Raw genomic sequence first — 19,731 nt, forward strand, 5'->3', positions numbered from 1 at the left:
ATCCTTGCTTTGTGGACAAATTCATTCTGAACTTGCTTTCCTAAAAGACTTTCTTAAACAATAGCCCCTCCATGTCTAGGATAAGATAAGGGGGCACTTAGGTGGTGTAGTGGATAGAGCACTGGCCCTGGAGTGAGGAGGCCTGAGTTCAAATCCAGCCTCAGACACTTGACACTTACTACCTGTGTGCCCCTGGGCAAGTCACTTAACCTCTATTGCTTCAAACATCTGGGGCCATCTCCAGTTGTCCTGATAATATATCTTGCCATTGGTTCCAGGAAGCTCTGGAGGAGAAAGTGAAGCTGGTGACCTTGCACAGCCCTCCCTAACTTAATTCTAATTCCCTGAAAGTCATGACATAACCTCCCAATGTCATGGTCCTCTTAGAAAATGAAGGACAAACAACAATAACAAAGATAAGAAGGGAAAGTTCATAGGATTTGGGGATCACAGATTTAGAACTGAAAGGGAACTTAGAGGTCTTCTGGTCTAACTCTTTCATTGTACAGGTGAGGAAAATGAGGTCTAGAGAGATCAAATGATTTGACCAAGGTAATACAGGTAGTAAGTAGCAAAGGAAAGCTTAATAAACTCTTAGTGTTATAAAATTTTGAATGTTATCACCTTACTAAAAATCTTTTACCTTTATCATGCCAGAGATGATCAGATATATTCCTGTCAGATCATCACCTTCTTCAAATATATTATTTCCACAATCAAAGGTCAAGATTTTGATTTTTTTCTAAAAAAAAAAAAATCACCAAGTACTCAGATAAGAATGATGTTTCTGTTTGAGGGGAAGTTAAGATAAAATAATAACAAAATTTAAAAAAATTCAAAAACTAACTCAGAATGAAAGGGTGAAAACAAAACTTGGGAGAGAGAGGAGGGAGGTAAAAATAAGTAGAAGTAAAGATATTACCTTAATATAATCTATGTGGACTTTTGATTTATTTAGCCATGTAATATGGTATAACATTTCATCAAGAGAAGGAAGTCTGATAACAGGTTCAAAATCGAACACATCTTTTTTTCTGGCTATAATCATCTACAAAGCAAACCAAAAAGAGATTCAGTCTTGGCTGACTTTGATGGAAGCTCTAAAACAGTTATTGCTGACGTAATGACCTTTCTTAAGTTTTTCCTTCTGAAATTTCCACCCCCTTTCTTCTTGCCTAACCCTCCAATAAGACCCTTCTTTTTCTCTCCCACTATTTACTTATGTTGTGATTGCCCAGATGGTATGGGCAACTTTTTCATTTTGTTTCTTCAACATTATTTTTTTTTAATTTTATATTATTTCATTATCTATGGTACCTTTTATTTGTTTGTTTGTTTGTTTTTGCAGGGCAATGAGGGTTAAGTGACTTGCCCGGGGTCATACAGCTAGTAAGTGTCAAGTGTCAGAGGTCAGATTTGAACTCAGGTGCTCCTGAATCTAGGGCTGGTGCTTTATCCACTGCGCCACCTAGCTGCCCCCTCTTCAACATTATTTAACATAGGTAATTGATTAAAAATAGCTATAACTTCAAACCTGTTAATCAGCGGCAATGATCAACATCTTCATTAATGAATCTTTACCAAATATTCTGATGTTTGTGACCTTTCTCAGGCCTACATTCTACTAATAATGAGCCAAAATAACTCTTTTTTGCTATTAGTGGTGATTTTTATGTTTTCCCCTATAATACCTAATGGCTTGCTCAGCCTGATTTCAATTGTTGAACAAGTTCTGTTCTCCCAGATCACATATTTGATCATAAACCATGATGGAAACCCATTTTGTGAGTATTATTTTTTACCTTTATGCCTCAAATTTGGCCAAATTCCATGTAAGAGAAAATTATAGGTGAGAGGAATAAATATCCTTGGGGCAGTTATGTGGCACAGTGAATAGAGCATCAGGTCTGCAGTCAAAAAGACCCCTCTTCTTGAATTCAAATCTAACCTCAGACACTAGTTGTGTGACTCTGGGCAAATCATTTGACCCCATTTGCCTCAGTTTCCTCATCTATAAAATTAGTTGGGGAAGGAAATGGCAAAACACTTTGATATCTTTACCAAGAAAATCCCAAATAGAGTCACAAGGAATTGGACAAGACTGAAAATGACTGAACAACAACAGCTGGCCTTAGCTTTATTCCATTTATGTTTTCATTCTTTGTCTATCCCAGTTCCACTGGCTCTCCCAAATGCCTACAACCTGGCTTTTGGCAGTGTACTCATTTTCTTTGCCCTTCTAGATTGAGAAATATGAGATTCCTGACCCCCTTAGTTAACAGAGCTGTCATCTCCCAAATATATATTTTTCTTTTTCTTTCTTTCCTTCTTTCTTTCTTTCCTTCTTTCTTTCTTTCTTTCTTTCTTTCTTTCTTTCTTTCTTTCTTTCTTTCTTTCTTTCTTTCTTTCTTTCTTTCTTTCTTTCTTTCTTTCTTTCTTTCTTTCTTTCTTTCTTTTTGTGAGATAGTTGGGGTTAAGTGACTTGCCCAGGGTCACACAGCTAGTAAGTGTCAAGTGTCTGAGGCTGCATTTGAACTCAGGTCCTCCTGAATCCAGGGCCAGTGTTTTATCCACTGCACCACTCAGCTGCCCCCAAAATATATTTTTTTCCAGAAAACTAGGGCAAGAGAAAACAAATGCAATATATAATGGATGCATTCATAGAGTATAGGTGGTTAATAATGGAGAAGGGATTAAATGAGGTCTAAGCAAGGAACAGTTTGGATTCAAGCATGTGAAGACTAAGAAAATAACTGGCAGCTTGAGAAAAGCTTTAAGGGCTTTTCTTCTATTCCCTACCATGTCTTGCTTTCTTGGTAAGAAATAACATTATGAGGATTACTGATTATGAGAGACTTGTGTGAGAACTATCCTAATGAAGGGAGAGTTGCTGTCACAGTAGAAGAGGAAGGAGCTTGGAAAAATGTGACAATGAAGAGAAATAAAAGCTACTATTCAGAGATTAAGAGAAGCTAAGATCCATAGAGATGGTGGAAATGCACAATGGCTCTCTCCATGGTCTGGATGTGGCAGACCCATGGAGAATTTGGAACCTGGGTAAGCTATTCTCCAGGCCCCTCCCCTGCAAATTGGTGGAGGCATGCCTACCTTTACATCAAGGTGTGACAATCATCCACATGGAAATAATTGAATCCACTGTTAATACTCATTTACTCTCTAGGTTTTCTTCTTCTGTCTTTATCTCCCTTTGTCTAATCTGCCATGTATCCTGATGCCTTATGCCCTAGGTGACCCTTGTCTCGCTGAAGATCTTCATGTGAAACATAACCCAGTAGGGAGATCAGAAGGCCAAAATCCTTATATCTTGTGCTGGACAGACTCTTCTCTTGTAGCATTTGATTATAGCTCTCTCCATCCTGGTATGTAATGTGTGGTGGTTGTTACTTCGCAATCCTGACCACACTAGCCTCCCATTCCCTGCCCCCCAACAGGAGTTCAAGACACCTAGGCAAGGAAATTCAGCAGCCTAAGATCTCAGCCACACTCATACTGTCAAGCCACTTCTTCTCTCACCCCAACTTCTAAATGCACTGTCATGGCACCTGAGTACCATATTTGTGGTCATCAAACTCAACTCTCTGGCTATGATCTCATGAGTACCATATGCCCAGAACATCGTCTCCCTGTGGCCTTTTGTTCTACTTCCCCACACAAAACTCCCAGGGTCAGTCTGTACTGTTAGAGAAGCAAAAATGGAAGCAGCCCACTGTGGTGGCAACAAAAAGAGTCTCTGGCAGTGTGTTAAATGATTCTATGTAAGGGATGCTGGTAAGTCAGATATTCTTATCTCACAGATAATGGTGAGCGAAAGTACAAGTTTTAAGCTCAGGCCTATACAATAACTATCAACCAATACACATTTATTAAGTGCCTACTATGTGCTAGGTACCATGCTAAGTACTGGGAACACAAAAAAGAGGCAAAAGACAGATCCTGCCCTCAAGGAGCTTACAACCTAATAAACAGTGGTAGAATTATGCTTATTACCTTGTGTATTTCAGTAACTTCAGCTTTATTAATTATTCCTTTTGACTCTAAGCTCCTAAGAATCTCTAAAGCCATACTGAGCAAATTGTTAATTTCTTCCTTGGTTTTCATAGTGATGGCAATCTCTGGATGATCATATTCTAAATAGCCTGAAAAAAAACCAAACAGATAATGTTTCTATTATGTAATCAGTCAGCTTGTTAAAACCCAAAGTCTTTGCTATAAAATTCTACAGGTTTATGTGAGAGGGAAGATAGTATGTGCCCTTTTTAGAACTGTGAGGAGTGGGGTGAAGGAGGTGGGTGAGAGGGGTTGTCATAGTTCTCTACCTCTGTAACAAATACCAGGAGAGACCTCTCTCTCAATGGAGCCATCCTTGCTAGCTCTTGCTTATTGAAAATAAGAAGTGTGCTTAAAATCAGGTCAAGAGGAAAACAGCCCCATCCTGCAATCTGTGATCACAACCTACTTGTGTTGCTGAATGTAGCCATCTAGATTCTATTCTCTGATTCTTCCTCTGTGTCTAGTTTGTATCCTGTACCCTAAATCTTCCTTGTATAATCTGATTTTTCCAGTGTCCTCTGGCCTGCTTTGGACATGTGAACAGTAATCCATTTTAAATATTCAAATTATAATACAACCTATATCTTCCAACCTGGTCTAGATCTGTGAAAACCACACCCTAATGTCCATGCTGACATGATGCTCTTTCCTGTATCCTCCTACTTAGTCTGGATCTTTGGCTACTTAGTAGAGTTTGCCTACCCAGACTTGGCACCTGTCTACTATGAGTGAGATTTTCCCCATCCCTTAGATATCAGTGATTTAACTATGGTAATAATCAGTATTATATGAGATAAATGGTGATTAAGCATTCTTTAGTCTCTTATGTTAGTCAGTGTGGATATTATATCACTTGTTCTTTACATGTTCTGAATGTTCTTTTGTGGCTTAAGCTAATGCAGTACTTATAAACTTATCTCTTGACCGTTGTTTTCCTCCATTGTGGTTACCAGCTTGGTTGTAATGTCCCTTTTTAAAAGGTACATTGTGGTTAACCACAATACTAGAAATAGAGTCTTCTAAGCTAAAGGAACCAATCAGCATTGAGATTTAAGCCCATAGCATTTTGTGACCCACTATGTGACATAGTCTGGGCTGGACCTGCTAGCTGGCTGAGTGCCAGTCCCATTTGGTGATCCCATCCATGCCACTAAATGTCGATGTGTATGATTTGTTTATTGGTGACCATGTTTCAATGTACTCTCTCTGTACACTTAGGAATATACTCTGAGGGTGTATAATGGGAGGAGCCTGTAAGGGCATAAAAACAATGGGATCCCTATACTCAGGGTCTTTCAGGTTCTACCCCTGACTGACCAGCTTTATTGTGAGACCAGTACCCTCTCTCAATAAACCTATTTTCCATGGCTTGGAGACTTTGCTGTTTCTTTCCTTCATTGGACTTAGAAATTTTTGCGACACTGTACTCTGATCCCAGCTTCTTCTTTCTAGTTTTACAGTGTCTGCACATTCTCTCCTGTTTCAACTGATTCCCCTAGCTACAATCGCATGCCTCTCCTCACTCCCTAACTGGCATGTCCTGGATCCTAGTTTCCCAGTTTGGGCCTCACCTGGCATTGCCTTTCCCTGTACTAGACACTGATCCAAGCATCATGGTGCTTTGCCATGTGAGCTTTACTAAATTCATACCATAAAGTACCTGCAAGGTAGAAGGTACTGTGGTGGGTACCAAGAACACAAAGATGGATGTGGCCACTACAGATCCCATTTTACAGATGCAGACTGTTAATGGATGATTCAGAACAGAATGCTACACTGAATTAATTCAACCACGAAGGGAACCTAAAAGCCATTATTGGTTTTTGCAGTTATTAACTTGATCAGCTTAGTAATGTTTCATCTCAAAGTTTCTCAAGTTCTGCTGAGAGGAAAGTGATGCTAGAAGAAGAGTTGCAAGTGATAGAATTATATAATATTAGACTTGAAATGACCTTTGAGACCATGTAATCCAACTCCTACCCAAATCACAAATCCTGTCTGTAATATCTCCAACAAGAACAAATAGTCACCTTGCTTCCTATTGAAGACACCAGGGGAAAGGGCATTATCCCCTTCTTCTCTTAGGCAGTGCATTCCATTTTAGGACATCTCTAATTGTTAGAAAAGTGCCCTTATATTGAGCTGAAATGTGTCTTTCTATAATTTCCAATTGCTGTTTCTAATTCTGCCCTCCAGGGCAAAGTGGAACAAATAACTACACCATTGTCTCCCTTCCTGTCCCACATAGCTCCTCTCTTTGCCTTTGGCTACACATTTCTTCAACCCATCATTTTAGGCCATACTTTTTATTCCCTTCAAAGATTACTTATAGATAACATAAATTAGGGAGATTGAGGAGTAAAGAATAGATTCACAAGTCACAAGAAAATTGATTTGAAAGAATCAAAAAAGCAGTGTAGACATGATCTTAAATAAGACTCATCAGACTATATATTCTGTTTTTCTGAGTTTTTACAAGTCTAATGTAAAGAGATATCTTTTCCCTATTTGGGGGCAGGTCTTACCTTTATATAGTGTCAGATTTAAGAATAAAATTTAAGCATCTTGGCTATCAGTCCAATGTTCATTCTACTAAGCCATACTCATTATCTTTACACTTTGTAAAAGGGTGGTGTAATCCCTATGCTCACTGCTTTTGTTGTTCAGTCTTTTCAGTCTTGTCTGACTCTTTGTGACCCCAATTGGAGGAGGTTTTTTTGGCAAAGATACTGCAGTGGTTAGCAGTCCTTCTCCAGCTTCTAAAGCAAATAGGGTTAAGTGACTTGCCCAGGGTCACACAGCTAGTAAGTGTCTGGGTCTGGATTTGGACTCAGGAAGTCTTCCTGACTTCAGGCCCAGTGCTCTATCCACTGTGCCATCTCACAGCCCTTATACCCTTTTGTAAAATCTTTAGTGTAACATGAAGTTAGAGGGAAGACAGCAGTTGCCCCTTGAGATATGTAAAGACACTGACCCACTCAAATGTTGATGGAATTTGATGGCATCCAGTTACTGGCTTGCCAAGGACCAGTAATACCCCGAATGACCCTTTAAAAATCATGACACATTATTAAGGGAGACAGTTACTTTAGTGAAGAGATCATTTCTGGAAGTTGAGAGGAAAGCCATCTGTGGAAAAAGAACCTTGTCTTGAGAGAGAGAGAGAGAGAGAGAGAGAGAGAGAGAGAGAGAGAGAGAGAGAGAGAGAGAGAGAGATGCCTTTTAGGAGGCAGGGTGGTAGAATTTCTCTCTACTTTTCCTCCCCACCACTGGGAATGGCATCTTGCTGCTTGCTCTATAGGAACACTGCACCCAGCAGAGAGCAGAAACACTCCTGAGTACTGGGACACTGCTTTGATTATAGGGGGTTGAGCTTCAAAAAGGTATAAGGGCCAGGAGTATTTGAGTACACTTAGAGCTTTGCATCTCATTTCAGACTTTAACTCCACACTGTTTCTATGACCTCTTTCTTATCTTCTATAATAACATTAATGGGACTAAGGGGAAAGTCAATTGTTCAGGGGTATCCTGATCAATTCTTCCTCTGCTACATAAAGAACAGGTAATGGAACTGACTTGACATCATGGGTTGCCATGGTAAAAGACTCCATCACCTAGTGGTGAGACTCCTGGGAGATGCTTTTTTGTTCTCAGGTGGGTTGATCCTTAAATGGAAGACTCAGCCCATCACTAGGCATGTACCCAGAGACTGTCTAGCATAGTAGAAACTGCTGGAGCTTAGAATTCTTTGGTCTAGCCTTTGAGAACACTGTGCCACCCCTGCCCCCACCCCATGAGTTCCTTAATGCCCTGCTTGGCTAAGACTTTGTCAGAGAGTTAGGACTATTATTAAGGACATGTACACGGAAGTGCAGCAGTCATGGGATGAGAATGAGAGATGAATCATGGACAGTCAAGGAGCTCTTCTGGTAATCTCAAAATACAAAAAGAGCTAAAGTGAGTCCTCTAGACCACTGGGTGGGTGTTTGGTGGAACATCATTGGAAGAGAATGGACAAAGATGGGTAGGATGAGAAAGCATGAATACATTTCAATTTGCACAGCTAGTGAGAGAACCCACATGATGAAATTGTGCATAATAATAGGCCTATAAATCACAAAACCTCCTGAAAACATGGCCAAAACCACAGGCAGGATCAATATGAGAAGAAAAATGTCTGTGGAGTCAGAGTACCTGGGTTCAGATCTTGCCTCTGACTAGTTCACTGTGAGCCTTTTAACCTTCTTGGGCCTCAGGTTTCTAATCTATAAAAATAGGGTGTTTAATGGATAGCCTATGAGGTCCCTTCTCTCAGCCTCTGTTCCTGTAACCTTATGAATAAAATGGCAAGAAATGCATGATGTAATTAAGATGACATAGGAAGAGTTTGCAAAAAGAGAGAGTACCAGAAAATTCATTAATTCTATTTCTGTCTAGGAATCATAGATCGGTGAGATTTTATAATTGGAGGGGACCTTAAAGGTCTCCTAGCAATATGTTACAGGCAACATAGTATACTCTAAAGAACACTGGGTTTAGACTCAGACTACATAGCAATGTCAGGATTCCATCATTTAATACCTAGGTGATCTTTGCCAGGTCATGTTACCCTCTCTGTCCTTCAGGTTCCTCATCTGAAAATAAAGTCTACTACGGCTAATTCTAGAACAGATACTTATTTGAAAAGTAATTACAGTTAGAATGATGTAATACAAACAAAGAAAAGGCTAAAAGCTTCAGAGACTGACACTATTTTCCTGTAACTGTAAGTCTCTTCAGGGGAAAAGACCTATGTCCTTAATATGCCCCAGATAGAATTTGGATTTATTGGGAAAACTATGCTATCTCTGAATCTATTGAAACCCAGAGCTTTGAAATGTGCTTATTATGTACTAACCATAGATTCAGAGCAAAACCTGCCATAGTGTTACCTACCTAGCGCTTTCATAGCATTTTCTGCATTCTTGGACACACGGTTACGTAATACCTGTCAAACAAAAAGAGTGCAAGTTCACAACCTAGGTATATAACTGCAAGCAAAACTTTTTGAAGGATGACTTATGGCTTTTTTGGCCTAACCTACATCATGGGCATGATGTTTAACCCATACGCTGGGCTGAAGACCTTGAAAAGGGAGAAGGATATTTCCAAGAGGCTCAAAGAAGAACTAGATATTTCCCTGGTGGTTTATGGGGTAAATAATTATACTTTGCTCTTTGTTAAATAGGTGTTACTGTTGACCTTGGCAACTCTCCAGAGACATGACATTTTTTTCCATTCTGTTTTGTGAGAGTAAATAAGACTGTATAAAAAATCGGCATCAAGCAAGGCAGTTAGCTTGAACAATTCCAAAGGTCACAAGATTATATTCAGAACTGGAATGATTATAGTACCATAGATTATAGCTCTAGAGTTGGAAGAGGCCTCAGAAGCCATGTGGTCCAAATACTTCAATGTGCAGAGTTAAAAAATGAGACCCAGGGAAGTTAAGTAATTTTCTCAAGGTCACACAGAAAATCAATAGCATATGTGATTTGCCTCTAGGTACCTTGGCTCCAAATCTAGGGCTTTCCCCATTATATTACACACTTTGCGTTTAGGTTAATTCAATTAATAGACATAAAAATCTCTTCTAGATGGGAAGGAACACAGAGGCCATCTAGTACAATATCCCACTCGGTGTTAAAGCTTAGCCTAATCTTGAAAGAATGTAGAGTTGACATCTTTCCCCCTGGGTTCAGTTGTCCTTTGGCTTTGAGAACTCCAAGGATGCCTTGTGACTGGGTAACAAGACTTGGCAATGACATCTGAAGATGAGAGGTTTTGAGATGAAGATTTCCTTATTTAAAAAAAATAGTTTTTTCTAATTTTTTTCCCCACTGAATATGTCACATAAATGCTTCTGAAACTGCATCTCTAATCCCACTAATATTAACTACCTGAATCAAGGGTGTCTTGTCTTCAATTTAATGAAAATAGAGCAACAGTGTTCTAACTCTTTTGGGGGTTAAAGTCTTCCTGGATTATTCTGTTTTGAAGACTTTAGTCTCTGGTACAGTATGAGTTATCATATAGGATAATAATTATATATTGGTCATTCCATTTTTTTCTTCTTGAGGTTTATGTAAACAGCTTAAGAAAAGGTAAACCATTTTCTATTTTTTTTTTGTTCTAATAGTGTTTGTTCTAAAACAATTCATAAGTAAAACAATCCTGACTGCCAATGAAATAAACAGGTTGATCTATTTTTCAGCACAAGAGGCATATGGTATTATAGAAGGAAAATTAGATTGGTGTTAAAAGACATGAATTCAAATTTTAGTTTTCCTGCTTACTACCTGTAAGAATTTGCGTAAACTTGTGTAACTCTGAACCTCAGTTTCTTCTTCCTTAAGATAGAGGATTGGCCTGGATGGTATCTAATGTACCCTCCCAGCTCTAGTACATATGACCTATTTCTCCAAAGTGGATAGTTTTGTTTTTTTAAACAGTAGGCAAAATGTTTTGGGTTAACTAGAGAGTTATTGTCCATGTTGCCCATGTGTACATGCCAGTTCTCATCTTTAACAGTTTGGAATGTCTTAGTATAAAAGTATAAAAAATTGAGGTAGTTTTGTAGAGTGGATAAAGTGTTGGAAAACTTGGGTTTGAATCCCATCTCAGATACCAACTGTGTGACCCTGGAAAAAGTCATTTAGGCTTTCTAAACCTCAGTTTTCTTATCAGTAAAATGGGAATAATAATTGTACAAACTTTTCAGTGTTATGAGAATTAAATGAGATAGCATATGTAAAAGGTCTTGTAAACCATAAGGTACTATATAAATATAAGTTATCAAAATATTTATTTGTGGTAGAACAGGAAGAATGATGGACTGGGAGTCAGGAAACACAGATTCTAGACTTTTTTTAAACTTAGTATCTTTGACAAATTCCTTCATCTCTTTGGGTCTTTTCTAAAAAATAAAGCAGTTGGACTATGTGATCTCTAGGGTACCTTCTAAATCTATAATAGATTCCTTCCTGCTCCCACCCCACCCTGGCTGCTTTCAGCGTTCCCACTCACTTCCCTACCTTTCTTTAGTTTGGAGAAAAGAGGGGAAGAAGAATATAGGAGGGGACCTGAACACTGGGGGACAGGACTGAAGCTCTGTTCAGACAGCAGCTTCTGTTATTTCTTTCCCCTCTTCCTTTCCCTTGTTTACTACAAAGATATGTAAACATGGTGGGGGAAGCCCAAGTCCAGGGAAAGAAAGAAGGAATCACAGCCCTCGACACAGTTGTGTTGAATTCAATTTAAGTGAACAAACTTTATAAATACTACATATAATGCATTGTACTTTGTAAAACAAAAATGGGGTTTAAATAGCCACTGCCCATAAATGACTCATATTTTCCTGGGGGATACAAAGGAAATAATGGAGGAACCTGCTTAAAAACAACAGGAAATGCCACGTGCCTGTAGGTATTGGAGCTGTATTTTGAATTGATTCTAAGGGACAGAAATGAGGAAGCAATACATTCCAGAAATGGGGAATACAAAGGCCCAGAGGTCAAACACAGAATGTGATGGACAAAGAACTGCTAGTTGGACCAATCTGACTTAAATTTAGAGTGTATGAGTAGCAGTAATATGAAATTACTCTGGAAAGACAGGTGGAAACCTCATCAGGAAGAAATTCATTCATTCATTCATCTATCTATCTATCTATCTATCTATCTATCTATCTATCTATCTATCTATCTATCTATCTATCTATCTATCATTTTCAAGGCAATGAGGGTTAAGTGACTTGCCCAGGGTCACATAGCTAGTAAGTGTCAAGTGTCTGAGGCCAGATTTGAACTCAGGTCCTCCTGAATCCAGAGCCAGTGCTTTATCTACTGTGCCACCTAGCTGCCCCAGGGAGAAATTTAAATGGCAGATTGAGAAGTTTATATATGATGCTAAAGGCAATAGGAAGCTATTCCTATTGAGTAGGCAGATGGCATAGTTAAACCTATACGTTAGAAAAATTAGTTTGACAGCATGTGGAGGATGGTTTGTAGAAGGGAGAGACAAGCAACCCAAGATCCAGTTACAAAATTGTATAGTCTGTGCTAGTGGTGTTGAGAGCCCAAGATGTGTGTGTGTGTGTGTGTGTGTGTGTGTGTGTGTGTGTGTGTGTGTGTGTGTGATGGGAGATGGATGTGAGATATGGAAATAGAATTGACAAGATTTAGTGATTTGAATAAATAAATGATAATGATTTTGTTGCTGTCTAGTTGTTTTTCAGTCATGTCCTACTCTTCATCACCCTATTTGGGGTTTTCTTGGAAAAGACATTGGTTTGTCATTTCCTTCTCCAGCTCATTTTACAGATGAGGAAACTGAGGCAGAAAGGGTTAAGTGATTTGCCCAAGATCACATAGCTAGTGAGTATCTGAGGGCAGGTTTGAATTCAGGAACATGAGTCTTTTTTTTTTTAATTATTTTAGTGAGGCAATTGGGGTTAAGTGATTTGCCAAGGGTCACACAGCTAGTAAGTGTTAAGTGTCTGAGGCCAGATTTGAACTCAGGTACTCCTGACTCCAGGGCCGGTGGTCTATCTGCTGAGCCACCTAGCTGTCCCAGGAACATGAGTCTTATGACTCCTGAGGCTGGGCTCTTTCCACTGAGTCATCTAGCTGTCCAAGTGATAAAAATAGAAGAATTATATCAATATACATGGAACAATCTCTTCTCAGTGTGGTTTCAAAACCTCAGATGTATAGGAAGAGCTACCACAGTAGCTTAAACAAAGGACCACTGCTTTTCTATTACTTAACATCATATAATTAATAACAGGCTTGGAAAAATAGGATTTAAGTGTTAACATCTGTCAACATGAGTCTAAGAATGAAGAGGGCAGAAAATAAATCAGATATAACTTTTCTTTTTTATTGTTTCTCTCACCTTAGAAACTGATTTACCACCAGCAATCTGGTCGATTACACATGCTATATCTCCTTCACCTTGGACATAGCCTTTTAAAATAGCATATCTGAAGGACAATTGATGGCTCATTCTCCTATTTATTAGGTGGAGCAACATTGGTGTTATGAGCTGAAAATAAAGATAATAATATTTATTATAGAAATCTACTTAACCTAAAGAGAATTTGATTGATGGTAACAAAATGAAACATTTTTAAAAGTTATTAGAGTTCTTAAGTTATCTGGGGGATTATATCTCAATATTAAAAAGGAATTTTAAAACATTGCTTCTACACAGAGGACATTTATAGAGTAGAATGCTGTCTGAAAAATCAATTGTTAACATAATTTACAAATAAATGCCTGAAACAAAATGGTATGAAACTCACCATCAAAGAGGAAGACAGGGCTTCCTAATTTAGCATTAACCTTAATATTATTATTTGCAAATAAAGGGGATGATTTCCAAAAATCATTCATTTCCAAGCTGGACAGTGGACATCTACCACCTCCTAGCTATTCATTGTGAAGCTTTTCCACATTTCTGCAACTCGCACAGTGGAAGTATCCTTGTCTCCTGCCATTTCTTCCTATTATTGGCTCCATCTAAGGAATGTCCAAGCCAACCATAATTTCATTCTTCTCTAGGCTGTACTCTAGACTTCCTCTACCCTGTCCCTGCAATGGGCACCTTTTCCTTCTTTCCCCTCTCCCCACTCTTCAGTGTCTTTTTATGTGCTCTCTTCCCCCATTAGAATTTAAGCTCTTTGAAGGCAGGCAGCAAGGAAATCAACATCTATTAGGTTCCTATTATATGCCTTGCACTGTGCTAAGCCCTTATAAATGTTATCTCCTATGATTATCACAACAACTCTGGCAAATGGGTACTATTTTTATCCCCATTTTATCACTGAGGATGCTAAGGCTGATAAGTTAAATGACTTGATCAGAGTCACATAGCTGGTGAGTATCCAAGGCCAGATTAGCAGGCCCATATTCACTATGCCATAAGGACTATACTTCTTGCTACTTGTAGTTTCCCCAGTGCTAGGAACATTGTAACCACTTAACAAATGCTTGTTGACTGACAATAAAATATAACAGTATGCATTAGCCTGAAGTCAGAAAAAAAGCCTACATTCAACATTCCAGCTCCAAAATTATGTGATTTGATGATTCTTTACCTTTAAGATGCGAAGTACACGAAGTAACTTGACAACTTTTAGAAAGACCATAGTATTATTCGACGGGTTAGAAGTCACAGCATTTTCTGTATCAATCAATATTTCTTCAATGATGCCAATCAATGTTATTGTTAACTCAAATATGTTCCAGCTATGTAGGAAAAATCTCCTCCTCATTGCTGTTATCTGTTTGATCAAAAATCCATTTATTTACCTGTTGATATTTGACAGCTGACTGACCAGAAGAAAAGAAAAATCTACAGCTTTCACCGAATTACTAAACATCTCATGTTTGCCCTATAACCCAAGGACACACATGGAGAGTGGGGAAAAGAGACACCAGAGTGAGGAAATGAAGGAATGATGGAACATACAGCTGTTTACCAGCCAACAGGCCTATGTCTTTAAGGGATTCTTTCCTTATAGACAAGTATAATCACTAATGTTAGTTATTATGGGCTCAAGTCATTTAGAAATTGTGGTCATGTGCAGTGGGTGCTATTTTGTGAAGTCAGATAATTATGTAGTGTGTGTGTGTGTGTGTGTGTGTTTTAATTTCATTAAAATGGTTCATTTGTAGGTGTTTTATGTACAAATTTTGCCTACTTGCAACACCACATCACAAGAAGATGTGAGATTATAAGGTATGTTAGACCTTGAGGATTTGAGCAAAAGTCACCATCACAAAGAATTACCCAGCTAATTGCATCAAGCCTTTGCTTCATTTCTATAGGTGTGTGGGGGGGTAGTTAGAGGTGGAGGCAAAGGGTCTATATCAGGGATTTTATCAGTGTAGGAAACTCCTGAATATAAAAACTCTTTTCAACAATGAATGTCTTAACCTCCCCCATAAGTTAAGAGTCTTAGAGAGTGTCCCGGGGGCACTGACAGGTTAAGTGACTGGGGTAGAAATGAAACCCTGGTCTTTTTGATGCTGTTAAGGGCTAAAATTCTAGCTAGTCTGTCTAAAATATCAAATGAGTGGTAGCTAATAAATTATAAGCTTTAGCAAGAGTTAGGCTTTTAAGAATTTATTAAGGAGAATAAGAATTTGGTAAAGAGAGAGAGAAAGGCCTACATTCATCTCTCTATTAAAGGGAGAGCACATTTCTAGCTCTGCTCTCCACCAGAGTCCAAAGAAAAGAGAAGGAGACAGAGCGCCCGGCCGCCCCTTCCTCCTCCCACCAGCAAACATCACTTCCTGACGCCAAAGAAAAGATGCATGGTCTTGCTCTCAAAGACCTTCCTTTCATGGCGGAGCTTTTCTACAGTAAGTCTCCAGCAGGTGGCATCATTTCAATCATTACAATGCCAAGGCAGGCCTTTTAATCACTAGGTCATATTGCCTCCTTCCTGTACTCATACATCCAGCTATCTAAGGAGACAAATGGAGTGCTTGCTTCTAGGTCATGTCTAAACGCTTAATAAACAGAGTTGAGCATTGTCCTGGCACATCTGTGACTTTCTTAGATGGATTTTCACATGTGAATTATTCAAACAAGATCGCTGAAAGAAGTAAATAATTATAAAATATTCTATATTACATTGGCCATGTCATCATAGTCTAATTCTATTTATGTATCTATTCTCCTCATTTAGAATCTACAAATATGTGCTTCCTGGATCAGGGTTCTCATTTAGGCTTTCTCTATTCATTAAGGCCTTTCATATTTGTATATATCTGCATAGACTCTACAGTCATTTTTCAAGCAATTTTTCATGTGAAAGAGATAATTTTATAAGTGTTAAGTTGTATATTTCTGGACTTTTATTTTTCTTTTCACCTACTACAGAATTGAGCACTGCTAGAGGAAATCTATACTCGTCCATTAGTTACTTTAGAGAATGTGACAAGAGGAATAATTTACTTCTGATACAAAAATATATACATAAAAGACACAATTCTCTTTTTATCATATGCCAGACAGTCTATTATGAGATATATGACTGGCTTAGGATAATAAAGTTTAATTTTAATTTTCACAGGGTATTGGACCAAAAACTAGGAAAGACTTTCTTTCATTTTTATCCAAGTTATCAGGAAGACTTCCTTGCCAAATGAAGATACCAGACATAGGGTCCTAAGGAAATATGAAATATATTTTGGCAGGAACATATTTTGTGGGTAAAGAAAAAGATTTGGAAAATTTGGGACCCAAGCTTCCTTAAACACCTTTTCATTTCAATTCAACTCAGCACTTTCTAAAACAGAAAGGGCTTTATCGATGCCAGCCATAAGTACTGTTTACTAGGTTTTGCTGCATTCTTCCCTTCTCCTGTGAAGATGTAAAGGATATACAACACCTTGTGATAAAATACACACTATACAAACATATAAAATGGATGCATTGGCTTGTAACAAAAAATATTTTAGAATGTTACTAGTATCCTAAGAAAGCATATGTCCCAAATGTGTGCTATCATAAAATTATAGAGCTAGAAGGAGATTAGAATTATCTGATTAAAACCCCTCATTTTACAGGTGAGGAAACTGAAGCCAGTAAGTCCAGGGAATTTGCCCACTATCAAATTGCTGGCCAGTGATAGAACTAGGAATAGAACACAGAAATATTTTAATGCAAATTCCAGTACACTTTCTAGGGTGCCAAAATTTGGTTTCCTTCCTTCCTTCCTTCCTTCCTTCCTTCCTTCCTTCCTTCCTTCCTTCCTTCCTTCCTTCCTTCCTTCCTTCCTTCCTTCCTTCCTTCCTTCCTTCCTCCCTCCCTCCCTCCCTCCCTCCCTCCCTTCCTTCCTTCCTTCCTTTTCATCCTATTCTTCTAGGTAAATGATGATATAAATAATATGTCTTCCACTTTTAAAATAACCTTGTAAGATTTCATCTGTTTGCAGTTTAGTTTCATATATATGCCTCCATTATTTTTGTACCTTAATAATAACTGAATACTTCGAGGGATCCATTATTTCCTTGGTGTGGGTACTCCCTCCATCAGTACTGATGACAACCCCTCCATACCTTAGTGGATGTATTCAAGACTTGCTGTAGCATAAACACCATTACTTGGTGACTAAACCTTATGCCTAGCCTTTCTGAGTTTACCTGCTGATCCTCAGATGATAGTTCAACATTGATATTCAAATCCTTCCCAGTTCCATAGGATCTGCCAAAACTTTTACTTTGCTGAAATTACCTTTGAGAATCCAGCACCACATTGAAATCTTGGTAAGGTGTTGGAGTAGGATCTTTAAGGAAGACCCCCTTTGGTCCTCTACTACATCTTGGAAAGAGTCTTGGACCTGGAGTATAGTATTTGGGTTCAAATACCAGCTCTTTTGCTTATTAGTTGTGTGACTCTGGAAAAATCTCTTCCTTGTCTGGGCTACAGATATTCACTCTGCGAAATGAAGGATTTGGCCTGGATAATTCCTCAAGGATCCTACAACTTTAACTATAATGATGATGATGATGGTATATTGCAATTGCAAAATACTTTTCAGTTTATTAATCAATCAATAAGCATTTATTAGGCACAGTGCTAGGTGTTAGAGATGCTTATGTGTACGTTATTTCTTTTGATCTTCAGAACTGCTCTAGGAAGTAGGGGGGATACTTTCAAGGATTTTGCCTGAGCTCACAAAGCTAGTAAGTAATAAATCTGGAATTAGAAATAAAACTTTCTGCTTGTAACTCGAGTATCATTGTTTCTGCTAATCTGAACAGTTTCTCCTATAACCACATGTTTTCAATTTTCCAATAACACCTCAAACTGCATTTCTCTCTCTCAAACATCAGATAAAATTTCACTATCTTTAATTTATAGCTTTTTATCCCCAGTCTCATAAGACAAGAGTTGAAATATGATCACATTTCTACAGGGTGGGACAAAAGTCACAATGTTCTAAAACTTTTTGAAAATTTTTTTCTTATTTTTTCACCATTTATAAGACTTGACTTTTCATATATAATATAAATTCATTTCATATATATATATATTGTATGTGATATTATAGTATTGTAAATTAAAGATAAAATAAATCAAGGAGTTATTTAATATTGAAACCCTTTTTTGACTTTTGGCCCACCCTGTAGATGCATTTGTAAATGTCTAAATGTTTACTCTGTATTAAAGCATATAAATTAACATTATTTTTGTACTGATCTTTGTGGAAGAGTCTTTTATATCCCTCAAGGTTGCTGATAATACCTAAGTGGTATGATAAAAACAAATTTGGGAATTTTTTTCTTTAAATATAACATATCTAAAATAACACACAGAAACACGCACACATGAACACACATGTTATTACCTTAAATATGGCCTCCAGTACGTAAAAGAAAAGGAATGTATGGTTTATGGTTTTGACTTCCCTGTCATAGATCACATTTAGTTGTGGTATCCAAGAAATTGTGATAGGAGCCATATTCAACATGATTACAAGATGCCCAGAGTATACAAATTCATCACTAAACACTATCTTATGACAAAATAAAAGAATTGGAATTCTGTTTAAAAAAAGTTAATAGAAGAAAAATTATATCATTATTATTATATACATAAGTTCTTTGTCAGACCTGTAAGGACCCACCATAAAACCTACTTCCTTGTTGCCATCATCAACAACTGTATAAACCTATTTTTATGCTAGCCTAAACCATTAGGTTTTATCTGACCATACCAAAAAGGTAGTTTAAAACAAAGACTAAAAAGCTTTATTCTGGGATCAAAAGTTGTATTGCAATTGTGCAATTGTGTGGATACACCTACGCGCTCTTGGTCTTGAGATTCAATTTCAGTTATCCTATTCTGAAACCCATTTCCTTCCTAGTTCCTTGTGCATGGCTTGAACCCTCATTCGTACCCATAGATTCTGCCCAATAGTATTGATTTCTTGTATTTTTTGGAATGGTTGAATACTGCCCATATTCATTTTGGACTTCTAATTGATAATAATTTTTAGCATAACCCCATATTTTGGCCTGACGTCCTAGACTTTGATTTTGCTATTAAGTAACCCTCATGGTAAATCTATTCTACTGACTGCACTCAGGTGAGAACCTTACCTTTGAGAAAAGTAGAGGCCACTTGCTGAGAGGTCCCTTTTATTCTCATTTCACATCATTCACATGCCTTCTTCCACTATATCCTCATTCACCCTTGTCTCACATGAAGAGGTGGCCTTTTTCCTTACCAAGTGAAGAGCTTCTACCTGCACAAGCGATCCCTTTCTATCCCATCTTTTAGAGCAGATTGCCCACTCTATCATCTCCACTCTCCCTGTCTGCTGGCTGCTTCTGCCCTGCCAAAATACACCCATATCTTACCCATCTTCAAAAAACTCTCACTTGGCCTATCTATCCTCACTAGCTCTTTTCCCAACTCTTTCTTCCTTTTTTTGTGGTTAAACTCCTAAGAAGATCACCTACAATATGCTTCCAATTCTTTTCCTTTCACTCTCTTCTTAATTCTACAGTCTGACTTCCAAACCTCATTGCCCTCTTCCAAATTGAACAATAAATTCTTCATTGCCCAATTTAATCACTTTTTCTCACTCTTCGTTCTTGG

General features: G+C 38.0%; 1 protein-coding gene across 1 annotated transcript in view; it reads right to left on the reverse strand.

Moving 5' to 3' along the window:
• SLC9C1 (solute carrier family 9 member C1) overlaps positions 1–19,731 on the reverse strand; it is a 65,827-nt gene that overhangs the window by 11,419 nt on the left and 34,677 nt on the right. Inside the window, exons 15-21 of the mRNA XM_043993490.1 lie at positions 18,476–18,671; positions 14,210–14,395; positions 13,006–13,155; positions 9,007–9,058; positions 4,009–4,157; positions 923–1,048; positions 644–742 (exon numbers count right to left, since the gene is read on the reverse strand). Of these exons, the coding sequence (XP_043849425.1) occupies positions 644–742; positions 923–1,048; positions 4,009–4,157; positions 9,007–9,058; positions 13,006–13,155; positions 14,210–14,395; positions 18,476–18,671 (958 nt within the window). The remainder of the gene's footprint in view (positions 1–643; positions 743–922; positions 1,049–4,008; positions 4,158–9,006; positions 9,059–13,005; positions 13,156–14,209; positions 14,396–18,475; positions 18,672–19,731) is intronic.

The sequence above is a fragment of the Dromiciops gliroides genome, chromosome 3 (assembly GCF_019393635.1).
Source record: "Dromiciops gliroides isolate mDroGli1 chromosome 3, mDroGli1.pri, whole genome shotgun sequence".
In the NCBI taxonomy this organism is placed as follows: Eukaryota; Metazoa; Chordata; class Mammalia; order Microbiotheria; family Microbiotheriidae; genus Dromiciops; species Dromiciops gliroides.